General features: G+C 27.5%; 1 protein-coding gene across 1 annotated transcript in view; it reads right to left on the reverse strand.

Moving 5' to 3' along the window:
* LOC107438904 (zinc finger CCCH domain-containing protein 15) overlaps positions 1-14526 on the reverse strand; it is a gene marked incomplete in the record, with an annotated part of 21163 nt that extends 6637 nt beyond the window's left edge. Inside the window, 7 exon segments of the mRNA XM_071183189.1 lie at positions 34-102; positions 2241-2423; positions 4895-4986; positions 7375-7515; positions 11729-11828; positions 13897-13998; positions 14214-14526. Coding sequence (XP_071039290.1) covers positions 34-102; positions 2241-2423; positions 4895-4986; positions 7375-7515; positions 11729-11828; positions 13897-13998; positions 14214-14279 — 753 coding nt within the window.
* Between the last annotated feature and the right edge of the window lie 456 nt (positions 14527-14982).

Consider the following 14982-nt stretch of genomic DNA (forward strand, 5'->3'; position numbering starts at 1 on the left):
TATATATATATATATTAAGAAAATGCAACTAACCTTTTTCTTTTTCCAAAGTTGAAATGTTTCATATGTGATTCGTGTTAAATTAGATCCTAATTTTGCTCTCTAAAAAAAGGAAAAGATATTTCAAACATAAGTCTAAATTTTCAATTAATGGGAGAAAAAAAAAAGCATTGAAACACACAATGTATACAAATATGTTACAATTTATATTTGAAACAGAAAACTTAAAATCTTACAAAAAAAATTCACGTTAGGTAATTTAAAGAAACTCTAAAAACATAAATAGATATACAATCCGATGATAAGAAACCAAACAGTACATTGATGAGATAGTATGCAATTTCATTACATATGATGTCATAGAAAAATATTTATAAAAATATTTCTGCACAATAAAAGTTTGGTCAATCTTGGTTTATTTTTTCTTGCATGATTTAAATTTTTAACATAAATACAGTTTGTTTTAAATAATTTATTTTTCACTTGTTAAAATTTTAATAGGCTAATATTTTTTTTATTTACTTACTTTTTAAATAATAAAATAAGTTCCAATCATTTTACTTGTACAAATATTAATAATCAGAATTAATAATACCTGGAAGTTTTTACCCTTAAATTATTTATAATAATATTGCTCAATTAATAACAGAGCAGATGAACTTTAATAGTCTTTATTTATTTATTATTTTGTTAGAACAAAAATCCGCAGAAAAATGATACAAAATCCTTAGCAATGGGCATTCTTTCTTATGCATTCATAAAATATAGTTAAACAAATAAAAACATGTTTAAATACACAGCAATGAATATAATTTCAAGTTCATATATTTACTTGGTTTAATATGTCCAAGTATTTTCAGAATTAAAAAAGCCCTTTGAATGATTTAGAATAATAAATGCAAAATCATAATACTTTAACACGTTGATCGATGCTTCAGTCATCGATGGTGGATACTGGACTTTCCATTTAGGCCGCGTCAGCCACTGTTGGCTGACACTGAAATTACATTTAGGCTGCGTCTGCCATCGCTTGCTGACACTGACCTTTCACATAGGCTGCCTAAACAGCTGGCTGACAGCGTATAACATGATATAGAACTATAAAATTTACACTCTTTTATGGAATTGCAGAAAATTTATTCAAAATTTACTTAATTATTGTGATTCTTGGTTTAATAAATTCAATTTAGTAGATTTTTACCCACCACTATTTCTACATAAATCGTAGGCTTATATAATTCATCACTTTTGTCAGATACGTCATGATAAACCTTCTAAAAAATTAGCGAAATCCGTCTAATATTTTCAAATTTATTTTGTAGTTATTTACCGTGGCCAGATGGGCAAGCCATGTAAAATTAGCGTGGTGCTCAACGTGTTAGCTAACTTATGACTTAAGAGCTAATTGCATGTTCTTTAAATGTATCGTATAAATTTAAAATATATGAGCACAATAAAATTTTATATACATTAATCTATTATTTGTATTAAAATATATTAGCAAGACGACAAAAAAAAAAAACATGTAGCAGACTTATGCAATTATGAAAATGTTTTTTATTCAATTGTATTATTTAAACATTACAGAGAAATAAATGTTTCACTCTATACAGAAGCATAGAAAGTTTAACAGTCCTAAAAATCAAAATTCTTGACATTAGATTTATAATAATCATATATAACAATTCTGTAATAATCTCTTTATAGAAAAAAAAAACTATTATCAAAGATTTTATAAAATTTAGTTCCTAAACACTAGGACCAATTTCGAGGAGTCGTATTACATTACTTTTGAGTGACTGGATTGTTTACTTTTGAGAAAAGGGAAATTTCCACTTTTCATTGTTTAATAAAAATTTTCACTACTGCAAGCAATGGTGCTATCCTCGTTAACATGGCAGATAGGACGTAAAAACTTACAAATCAGGTGTTATGCTCAGAAAAATCAAAATTTTCCTCTTTCTTTTGAACATTCATATTTTTCGGTCTAAAAAACATGTTTACATACATTAGATGCTATCTGTGATATTTTAGATACTATGGTAATTGGGAGACCTTTATGCTTCAAAATGAGTTTACAATTTCTAAATTTTTCCTCAGAACAAAAAATATGATAGAAAAAAAACTTCTAAAAAGAAAAACAACTATGAATGAATTGCGCTGAAAGGAATAAAATTTAAATAAATACGTATAATATTTTAGAGCATTTTCCAAGTAGTGGTTAGAAATCCTATAAATACCTGATTTTCTACTAAATCTTCCATTGAAATTTCTTCAGCTTTATCTTCTTTCTTTTTATCTTTTTTCAAAACAAATCCTGGTGGTAATGCATGTCGATAGTGGCATTTTTGGGCCCCATTTGGGCATTCCCAGAACCAACCATATTTATTATTTTCTAATGCATCCAAAAAGAATTTACAAATCTGAAAAAGGTATCTTTTTGAATACTTGCAAAATAAATTTATTAAACTAGCACAAACAAAATATAAGCAAAAATTATGCAATATAAGCTGAGCTGTCTCAGCAAGCCATTAGCATTTAAAGACATTTAGCTGTCTTAGCATTTAAAATTAACATACAAATATACCTTAATAATCATTGATCTTGAGATTTTAATTTTCACGTACTAAATTGTAGTTCCAATGATTTAAGGCTTAACATAACATTTATTGTTTCATTAGAACAGACGATATTTAATGTTGTGCAATTTAATCCAAAAATATACTTCAATTGAAAAACATAACTTTTTATTAGGGATTTGGATTTTTGACAATTAAAAATTAAGAATATGGCAATTTGTACAAGAAAATAGTAAATAAATCAGTTGATCAGGACAGAAACTTATCAGTTAAAATTATTTAATCAGTAAAGCTTTTGCATAGTTGCATAGTTGGCTATAATTGAGAAGTACTAATATTTTAGGACTCTTTAAGCAAATAAATTTGCTAAAATTTAAAGTTTATTGAACAATTCATTTGAATAAAGTTTATTGAATAAAGTTTATTGTTATTTTTATGGACAATTCCATGCACACAAAAAATTATTATTATTACTTTTATGATAAAATGACAAAAAAAAATAAAGTTTGAACAGATATATTTAAGTAGTTCAGAAAAAATAATATTAGTCAGAAACTTTTTAGTAGATTTCATTGAAGTTTTGTATTTCAATTTCTTGAATTAAGTGAAAATTTATATACCTTTCAATTCCAAAACTTTGCTACCATTATTAAATTAAATAACAACTACGCACATTTCCCCCCATTATTATTTAGAAGAATTCCAGAGATGTGGCAAAATATGCAAAGGTAACATTACAGGATTCAAAATTTTGACCACTTTCCTTACTAAAATACTCAGGATACATCTGGACTGCAACTATCTTCCATCCCCCAAACTTTGAAAGACAAAAATCCAAATCAATTACAAAAGCAATGCAATTATTCAGACAAAACACATTTTTGTGTCTTATTTGGTAATTTAAATATTGTTTGCATAAACTAACAATTTATCATTTAAAATTAAACCAACTATTAATTAAGAGAAAATCCAAATGTAAATATGATATCAAAACTCTTTAAGGTGTTCTGATTATAATTTTGCATGTTGTGCGCACAAAATAGTTCTTAAATAATAAACATTAAGAAACGCTAGATAAGAAGTAATTACCATTGCAACCATTTTAAATAAAGCACATTGCCATGATTTGTGATTAAGTTTCAAATTAATATAAACATAAAATAAATATAAACTATACTAGATTTTTAGAGTCATTGATGGGGTGCTTAGATGTTCTTTATTTACTAACTTGATAAATAATGATTGATTTTGCATTTCATTTAGCCATTTTAGTAAGTTACACACAAAGTTTGAGTTTCACTATTCAAAAAATTTTAAGGAAAGTGCTTTCTCTTTTTTTCCTTTCCTTTTCCTAGCCTTAATCTTCTTCTTTTTCCTGGCCGTAATATTTTTGTAAGAGCTTATTTTTTAAGGAATAAATTATGCTTTTCATGTAATTTACTGTTTTGTTATCTAATTACTTTGATACATTATATACTTGAATCTTCTTTTTTAATATTTGCTGCTGTTTAAATACATTTTCTTTTAGAAAGAATGGGGAAGGAAGAGAAAATAGTCAAAAACGCAAATGTTACAAAACTTTTAGAATTCCATAAAAAACTTTCAAAACATAAACCTATATTAAGAATATGGAAAACAAACAGTTAGAATTACATTAAAAGTATCATAGTGAGAATATCATTACAAGTCTTATGCAAAACATTACATCATTGCATGTAATGTTTTATACAGTGTGTAACTTTACTACGGTGTGTTTTCCAATCATCACTTTCAATCTATAGATTTATGATCCTTAAAAAGGATATCAAAATTTAATAAATATTTGTCAAAAAACAAGCTTACAAAAGTAAAATTGTTAAACAACTACATTCTTTAAGAAAAAAAAACTTAACTGAGCACAAATTGATCTCTTTTTGAATCCTAACAACAATTTTTTTTTTTCCTTTCCAATGGCAACCTGAGAAATGACCTTTTATCAATACAGGCATCTGAAGGGTAGATTTGGTGGCCACTCTTTCAGGGGCACCATGTTAGGTGGGCCAATGTTGCTCCCACAATAAGGACAGATAGTACAGAGAATGAAAGAGCATCCATGCCTTGGCTGGGATTCGAACACAAAACCTTTCTGGTGCAAGGCCAGTTCCCTGACCCCTACACAGGCTGGTCAGCCACAAAAAATAAATAAAATAATCAGTCTATTTCGGAATATAAGAAATAATAGTACTGTAAAGCATATATTTGAGCTTAAATAATTCTTTACAGGATTTAATAACTCTTTACAGGAAGAAAGTAAAAAAAAAAAAAAAAAGGCATACTATATCAGTCTTGGGCATTTTTCTATCATTTTCTCCATGCTTTTTTTCCACTACTTCTTTTAATTTATCTTCATCCCAATTTTCCATTGCATCTGAAAATATATAGATTATTTTAAGTAAAAGATTTTTCCAAAAATATTTTATTATGACCCTATAGCATATAGTCTGAGTCAAAAATAACTATGCACACATTATAAGTTATTCATTATAAAAAAAACAAAGAATCATTATATGTTTTTATAATAGAAAATTTATAAGTAAATCTTGCAAAAAAAATTTTTTTTTGATAGATCATGATTAACATGTTTTGTAATTGATGTCATTTGTGCTCAATTCAGACATTCTAGAGAAGTTGGTTAAAGGTACAAACTTAATGCCCTTTTACAGAGTCAGAAATATTTTACAAAAACAATAAATACATTAAAATTATGCTTAAAATTAGACTTTATAGTCAAGATTGTTCAGTTTAATCATGATTTTAGTCAACTGATTTTTTTTTTTACGAAGAAATTGTACCATCAAAAGATTTTTCAAAAAAGAAATTATCAATTTAAAAACACTTAGTTTATTTTATTACTTTCTTTATTTTCCTAGTTAAAAAACTTATTGTAAATGCATTGCTCAATTAATAAGGTTCAATTAGCAAATTTTAAATAATAGGCACCAAGTGAGTAAACAATTACAGCACTTTTAAACTGAGATTTGATGAGATTAAAAACCTTAGAATTCTTAAGAACTTTTCAGAATACAAATAAGGAACAAAATGAAAATTTAATGTAGTTTCCCTTAGTATTTAAACATCTGTAAAATTTAGGTATCGTATGCTCGGTAGTACTTGCAAATAGATTGTGAAATCCAACTATTATTCATATATTTAAATTTTTCAACTTTAAACAAAATATAAACTGATAAGAGATTGTAACAAGATAAATAAATAAATAAAATAATTAAATAAAAAAATCAGAATATTTTCTTAAATGTGAGAAATCTTTAATTCATTTGCATATAATTATTTAGTGCATATCATTTGTTTTGATTTTCATCCATTCGGTAACATATCAATGACAAAAATGCATATTTAACTAAATTTCAGAGAAATCAACAGCATGTTACAGCATTGTAATACTTTGCACACTTTACAACATTTCAGTTTTGGGTGAAACATATTTATGAGTGGTAAAGAACTTATACCAAAATCTCTAAAACAAATCACATCTTTTATAAAATTTTTATCAAAAGTTGAGAAAGAATGACAATTTCCCTGTGTAACCTTTAAATCTGTTTAATTTATTAAATGCGGTGGTGGGAAAAATTATTTAAATTCGAATTTATTAAAATATTAATACATATAAAATATCGATTGCGCTAATTAAATAGCATATTTGAGATCATCCCCTCAAACCATTAAGATTGAGTCCTAGAATGTGAATATTCGATCATTATATCATAAGTTATTCAAGGTGGTTTCTTTATTATTTTGCCCTGTATGAACTATTAGGTTCGCAATTTAACTAAATATTGAGAAATATTTATAAGAAAAATCCATATTGAAATCTGGAAACAAACAGGGTTGGTTTAGAAATACTAGCAAGGAGAATGAAGGTTCTGATAACGAAAAGTAAGAATGAGGCAAATTTATCATCGCGACAGGGGCAGATATTTAAGGGATAAAAGTTANATGTTTACCTTACCATCATTTTGGAAATAATCATTAGTGTAATACTTCATCGTTTTTCCTTCTTTTTAAGATTATTCCCAACTATTTTTGTTTTTTTCTTAGTTGGGTTAAAACGGCTTTTTGTATCTATTCAGAAAACCGGAAATATCAGTCATCCGGAATAGCTATGGTCCCTATCGTTCCGGATAATCGGTTCCCAACTGTACTAGTAAGGAGAATGAAGGTTCTGATAACGAAAAGTAAGAATGAGGCAAATTTATCATCGCGATACTTAAGGGATAAAAGTCATGTGCTCCATGGGACACGCAGATAATGAAATTATCGCCCTACTACCAAATCTTGGATAGCTAATAAGCTCAATTAAAAAATTATACAAATGCAAAGAAGCTGAACTCTAGAAGTGTTGGTCCATTTAAAAGAGCTTTATTTGTAAACATGGAAGAATAAATATATTGCCTGTGCTTAGAGACAATCATAAAAATTAAATACTTAAATGTCTTCAAAATGTCACTTAACACTTTCTTTCATTAAGCTTTTCAAGTACAACTCAAAACTGAGAAAATTAAAAAATTTCAAACCAAAATGAACTAATCAAAAGTAGTTTTACAGGCTTATTCAAAAAGTGAAAAGACTTTCTATATTATAAAATTGATGAATTAAATTATGCTTACAGAAAAGCAATGTAATAAAAAGTCAAACAAAATATTTGATGTCATACACCATGTTAACAAATAAAACTTCAAATTAATCAACACATTATAAGTTGAAATAAAATTTCTAAGATGATTGATAAAATACATACCATCATCTCTAACATCAACGTACATGTTGCGCTTTTCACTTTTTCGTTCCATACTCAGATCATGAGAGAACTTGCATTTATCACCTTTTGTGCATTGGCCTTGTTTATAAAATGCGCATAATACAGACTTAGGATCAGCACCTGGTATAAGACAAAATAATATTTATAGATAAAAAAANAAAAATTTTTTTTTTTTTTTTTTTTTTTTTTTTTTTTTTTTTTTTTTTTCTGATTTGCTGAAAATTGATCTTTTTACTTGCATTACAAGTTCCAATTAGTAAAATTTGATTATAAATTTTTAAGAAATATTAAAAAACTCTTTAGTTAAAAGTTCCTTTTTAAAATTATAACAAATAAACACCAAAATGAAAAATATTAGCATATTTTACAATTTGGAACTTTCGGGTTACATTTTGAAGTAACTTTTTATAAGAAAATGTTTAAAATAAAAGATAACTAATTACATTAAAAGACATAGAATTTTTTCTCTTTTTTCACAATTCCCAGATTATTTCAGAGCTAAAGAAATAAGGAATTAAGTATGCATTGATAAATATATAATATAAAAATAACTTATTTGTAAAGAAAAAATAATTTCCATAGCAAATTATGACAAATTCTTTAAGGCAAGTATTAAAGAATTTAGCTTAATTTGCTAAATAAAATTTATATTTTAAAGAACTATCTTTATTATCAAAGTTTAGATCTAGATTCAATAAAATTGACTGCTGTTTATATAAGGTAAGGTATATAAGGTGACATTATATAAGGTAAGCATTTTATTTAGCTTCATTATTTTGTTGTTTACATTGCACCATTACATTAGTCACAAAAATGCAATGTTTTATATTTTTGAACTTTTTCCATTTTTATACAAAAAAGTACATTTGTCAAAATTTTTAATTTTCTTATATCTGTATTCAAATTCGAAATATAAATTTTAGACATAGTAGATGTAAAAAAAAAAAAGTTGTTATGACTAACGTAACAATTTAGATGTGCCTAACATAACAATTGAGATATGACTAACTTTAAAGATAATTGGAAAACATATGAAGATGTTACAGTAACGATATACACTGTTGTAACACACAACAGAAAAAACATCAATGATGATTTAGTTCTTCAATCTTTTGCAGTGATATCCAACTCCTCCTTGTTTGGAAGTAAGTTGTTTAAATATATTATAATAAAGGACTGTAAACAGAACTTGAGATACAAAATAAACAAAGTTATTATGTGGCCGGATGGAGCAGCAGCTCATTTTAAAAGGTGCTTTAACATGGCATTAATGTTTACAAATCTTTGGTACACAGAATGGAACTTCATCGAGTTTTACCATTACGAGGGCCCTCATGATGATAGCTTGTAGGTGCAGCATGTAAGAAACATGTATGCCATGCATATAAGCAACATTTTACAATGGAAAATAATTGCAAGGACTGCAAAAGAATTTTTCAACCCATTCCTCTTTCAATGTCTATCTTCATATCGGCAAATAAGATTTTGGAAAAAATTGCAAAGGCCAAAGAATTAGTGAGAAGTGCCAAGCTACTTCATGGCACTTAATCTGCACACTGTATAAAAAATCTCAGAGAAGGTTTTATGTTAGCCTATATCTTAATTTAGGAGGTACAGCACCATTTCAGGAATCAATAAACCTTAAAGAAGAATTCATTTCAGGGAAGTAGTACTTGTTTTTTTTATGACTGTAACTGGTATATTGGCAGAACACTAGAATTCTATGAAAATTTAAATATGTAGGTATAAAGTTGAATTTCTGAAAGAAACGGAATGCCTGATGATATTTGACCTATAAAAACTAAGTTTTTTTCCTTCGACAGGTCTATTAAGTTAAATAAAAGGTCTTAGATTTACAATTCCTTATACTGCTCAAAGAAAATTGATTGTACAACATAAAAAGTTTAAAAAAACGTAAAAGTAATGTAAATGTTACAGTAATTAGTCACATGCAGTCTTAAGTATGTACTTTTAATAAATGTGTAATATATTTTCTTCATAGTTAATTTGCCTGCTTAACTTCCAGAAAAATTTGCCTTATAATATAAGCCTCATTTTTCACAGTTGCAAAAATATAAAATTTGTCACAATGCAATTTTTGTTGAAAAAGTATCTTTTAATAGTAATTTTGCTTTAAATTCTTGGTAGAAATTATATATATGATATATATATACAACGTTGTTGCTGAGTGGGAGGATTAAAACAGGTCTTAGGCAGGGGAGGAGGGTCAGGGGTCTTTCCAGACATTTTGTGTAAGGTCCGTTTTTGTAAAATTGTGAAAAAATTACTCGTAATTTGTGAATATAAAATAAAAAGTCACATTCTTTCAACCAGGGAATGAATGAATTTGTGTAAATAGGGTCCGTTATTGCTAAATACTTTTTCAAGGAGTTTTTATATTGTAAATAGATACTACATTATGCTCAGCACTGTAAAATTATAATAAAAAAAATTTCCAAAATAAACAGCAATTGCTGCTTCGAAATTAGAGATGCAACATACAAATATTTGGTATTTAGCCTATACTGCTGAACGCAGAATATTCATTTCGGACGAATAATGGAAGAAGCATCTGCCGAAGACAAAACTTAATTCGCTTACATCTATCTTTCTTGTTTTTCCCCCTGGTAAGGGTTTATTCGATTAGCAGAACAATAATGAAGTTAAACAAATTTGTGAAGGGCTAGATTAAAAGAAAAATAATTTTGTGAAGGGTCCGATTTTATGAAAAGATATTTCGTGAAGGGTACGCTAACGGACCCAAATTTCTCCTAACAGACCCCTGAGGGTACAAAATTTATTTATTAATTATTAGACAGAGAATGTTTATCAAAGCAATCATGAAATGTTGTGTTCCTCATTATAAGTTAGGGGAAATCTTGTAAAGTAAATCCGTAAAATGTTTCATTTTAGATAATAAGGGAAATCATAGTAATTGTAACTGGTTTATTAAATAGATTCCCACAAAGAGCAAAGGGAAAAATGTATTGCTTTTAATTAATGCATACTTGAGTCAAAAAATAGATTTAAGGACAGGATGTGAATTGAAAAGTGTGAGAAAATGTTTCGATTACAATAATAAAAGAAAAGGATTTACAGAAAAGGAATAACATAAAAAGATCAATTGAAGCTTTTTATGTTACATGTATATACGGTAGACATTGTAAATCCATAAAATTTTTTTTATAAATTACTTTTTAGTCTTTAAGTTTGAAGTAAAAATTTTTTAAAAATCAGCTCTGACAGTTACATTAGTCTCCATGGAATGACCAATATGTACTTAAAAATCTAATCATTTCTGAATAATAAATTAATCTTGTTGAATTACATTTTTGTAATTCTCATCTGTTGAATTAAATTTTGTAATTTTGTATCTTTTCATAATATGAAAAACAATTTTTTCATGGACTGAAGAAATAATCTTTCAACATCCTTTTTAAATGTTGCAAATAATTATCAAATAATCCTCATAAAAAGAAAACTTTTATTGACAGTTACATGGATGTTTGTATTAAATTTCTATTCAAAACATTTATTTTTCCCTTGTCAAGTTGACAAAAATATATCAAGGTCTTTTAGGATCTTTAAAAACATGTGATATCAATCATATCAGGATTCCACTTATATGCTATAACATGATTAATATGCCAAAAATTGTAAAGGGGACTGGAAAAATAAGTTATGAGTCCCCTGGGATGCATGATTCTTCAGCATGAAATAAAAAGTGTGCCAGATTTTTACACATATTATATACAACTCTTTAAAAATATCTTTTCTTTTGTAGCTAATAGCTGGATAAAAAAAATTAGAATCATTCTGAGCATTTAACTACATAGTTGCTTTTCCTTGATGCAGGTGTTTGATCAGTCCTAATTAACAGTTTTGATAGTTCAAATATAACTAACTCTTCTTGATTTGAAATTTTTTGTTTTGTCTTTCAATAGATAAAATAATGATAGATGGCTAAAAAAGTTGAAGATTTATATTTTTAATAGTGATGTGCTTTCAGTAAAAAGGGACACAGAATTATGGAAGTCCCGATCCCTAAAGACCTGTAACTTTTTTTAGTCTAGCAAAATCACAGCATATGTGTGCTTAAAGTAACATAATAAACCAAAATGAAATGCAATAAATAATGCTACTTTTATAAGAAATTATTGTAACATGTAAAGTAGCTATATATATAAAAAGGCACAATTATTTTAAGGATGATAACTTGTCTAAAAAGTTTAATGGTATAGTAACATGCCAGATAGTACCTTATAAAAAAAAAAATAGAATAAAATTTCAGAAAAATGCAATCATAAAACTAATATTGATTGAACATCAATACCTTTCTCAACTTTTTGAACTGGACGAAATATCTGATTCAACTCATCAATTTCTTTCTTCTTTTCATCTTTCTTTTTATCACCAACTTTGGCAAGTTCGGCCTATGTCAAATGTAAAACAAATGTGTTAAACATCCGATTTTGTTTTACTCATGTTGAAATTGTAATTAGTTATATACACTCAATAATTCAAGTGAAACTAAAACAAATATATTTAAAGCAGTGAAAGTAATAAAATATTTAGTTACCACACCATTCAAAAAATAAAAAATAAATAATCACAAAATTTATAAAATATATTTAATTTTAAAAAGTTCCATAACCGACTCATTTTCATGCCAGTCTCAAGATATAGGCCTAAAATTGAAATTATATCAAGCTTTTTCTTTTCGTTCAATTTATTCTTGAATTGTATATAATAAACTGTCATTCAAAATATTTATACTTTTGGATCCAATCCAGAAGACAAGGGAACTTCTGGATCAATACCCCTAGAGGGATTGGTTTGTTATGGGAACTTGGAGGATTTCATGACTCTGACAGATTTAACATCAGTGTTTTCACTAAAGCACGAGAACCTTGCATATTTTTTTCCTTTCTCGCATTAAAAAATAATTAAAGCGAGAAGTTCGTGCACTCTATTTATCAATTTTAAAATGCTCGAATCTCTCAAATTCTGGAAAAAATTTTGTCTTCCGCCATTTTGAAAAAGACATGTGTTAGAAAAGAACAGCCATGACAAGCGTTGAGAAAAAAAAATGAGTACTTTATAATAAGTTGTTTAAAGTTGCTCTATTTTAAGTTTTTAATGAATTGCCAAACTCACTCATCGACAATTTACAGCAATTTGTAAAAGTTGAAGTCTCTGAAAACTATGCTGGAAGACCTAACAAGAAGTATGAACATGGAAATAACTTCACTACGAACTTAATTATTCTATAGCAGAAATAATTGAAAAGCCTATGCTGGCAGTTGTAGAGGACAGGAAAGTGTGTGCACAATGCTGCAAATTTACTTAGTGATTCCGAATAGCTCAGCATCTGTTGCAAGGTCATTTAGCACCCAAAACCGCATTAAGACAAAACATCGTAACAGATTGACTGATAAGCATTTGAGCAACCTAATGAGAATAGCTGATGAAAAAGTAGATATAGAATCTTTTCCATGTGATAATGCCGCATAAATATTAAATGCTTTAAAAATTAGAAGATGTTAATTAAAGAAATATTTTTTTCCAAGTCTATTCGTGTTTTTTTTAATTTTTAGAAATCTCACTTAACTTTTTGAAATCTCACCCAGTTTTTGAGAAAGGGTGAGAAATTCTCTCTCATTTTTTTTCTGTAATGAAAACACTGGACATGCACCAATCACCAATTAATACACAGGAATTTTTCAGTCGACTGGATTCAAACTCCCATTCTCACGAACGCAAGTTCAATACCTTATCAAGCACGCTAACAGAAACAATCTCACAATTTTCTTCTTTAATGAGACAAACATGAGCAAATAAAATACATGTGATATCTGAAAAGTTTAATTTTCAGTAAAATAAATATTAACAACTTATTTCACTTACTAAAGTATTATATATTATAAAAGACAATAAGAATAATTTTTAAGAATGACTACTTTTAAGACATTTAAAGTATGGTAAAGATAATAAACATTTTTGACGTAAGATCAAAAGTATGTTGAAAAAAATGCTAATATTATACCTGAATATTATATATTAACGAGTTCAGTGTTACATCAGACTATAGATATTCATGACTCATACTTTATTCTTCTGACTATTATTCATAGTTCGTTTAATTATATATTTGAATCACAACTCAATGAATCTCTAAAACATCTCCAATAGTTTGAAAGCATCATCTCAGTAAGCAACATACATTTTTTTTCAAATAATAAACAAACTAAAAAACTATATTAACCACATAACATAATAAAATGGCACTGTCCTTACAATCACCAAGAGAAAGGTAATAGATAAAAATGATTTGTAAAAGAAACTACTTAATACTGCACATCAACAATAACTGTTCTATGTTAAATGGAAACTCATTCTAAATTACAAAGAATAATTTTCATTTTATATCAATAATGCATAAACGTAATTAAATCACTGAATTTTATTCAATAATAATTTTTATATATCTTAAACATTTACCTTTCGAGCACTTTGATTTCCTGCTTTAACTTGATGTTGTACTTGCTGAATAAATTTCTGGTTCTTTGCTCCTTTTTTATTTTTCAATCCGAAAGTTTTGTCCTGGAATAAATATTTCAAAAAAAGTTAAAGGAGCAATAAGCTGTAATCATAGTTCATAAGTAAGTTAAAGGAGTTGTAAGCTGAAAAATATTTTGATATATTTATTTCAATTATTACATTCAAGGAATATATTAGCAACAAAATATTAGTAGATAATAGAAAATTTCTGATATGATGTGAACAGAAACATGTTTTGATTAAAGTATTTAACTTACTTCAATAATTTTTTCCTGCTTTTTAATTTCAGTTTTTTTACTTGGCCCCTGTTTCTTTGGCGGCATAATGTAAATTCTATTTGACAAATTATTTGATGGAAGACAACAGAGAGTTAATTTAAATGTGGTAATTAAAAAAAAGGAGTAAAATAAAAATTTTTAAAAATGTAAATAAACGTTCGGCTCTATTTCTTCCAAATAGACATATCACAAAAGCAGGCTGGCAGTAAGTAAAAATAACATTTCGCAGATAGATCTTGAATTACTCAAGTAAGAGGCATGTTGTGATTGGCTAGAGCAGGTTACCAGCTGTTGCTATTTATCACTATCTAAAAGCAAAGTGTAGACCAGTGTTTAAAGCTAAGAATATATAAGTGAGAATAAGAATAGAGAGTAGGAATAAAGAATATATATTCTTTTTGGTTAAAGGGCTCGGGAGTTAACGGGCGGAGAAATATGGCATGGAATGGATCTAGAAAGGGTAAACTGACAGAGATGGCCTGGACAGGTAACCAGCTGTAGTGTCTAAGAAAAAGAAGAAGCAAATATTAATGCTATGATCTTAAACAATTCCTAATGGAAAGCAATAATGCAAAAAAAAAATTTTTTTATAAATACAGAAAAAATTTTTTTGGTACTTTTCCATTTCACCGGGTCCAACAGTGGACTGATCGTAAAGACACGGTTCCCAGTAAAACACCGAAATCAAGCTTCATTGGCCGTGATCAACAAGCGGGGGGGGGGACCGCTTTGATCAGCATTCATAGGG

This window comes from Parasteatoda tepidariorum, chromosome 7, assembly GCF_043381705.1.
Source record: "Parasteatoda tepidariorum isolate YZ-2023 chromosome 7, CAS_Ptep_4.0, whole genome shotgun sequence".
Lineage (NCBI taxonomy): Eukaryota > Metazoa > Arthropoda > Arachnida > Araneae > Theridiidae > Parasteatoda > Parasteatoda tepidariorum.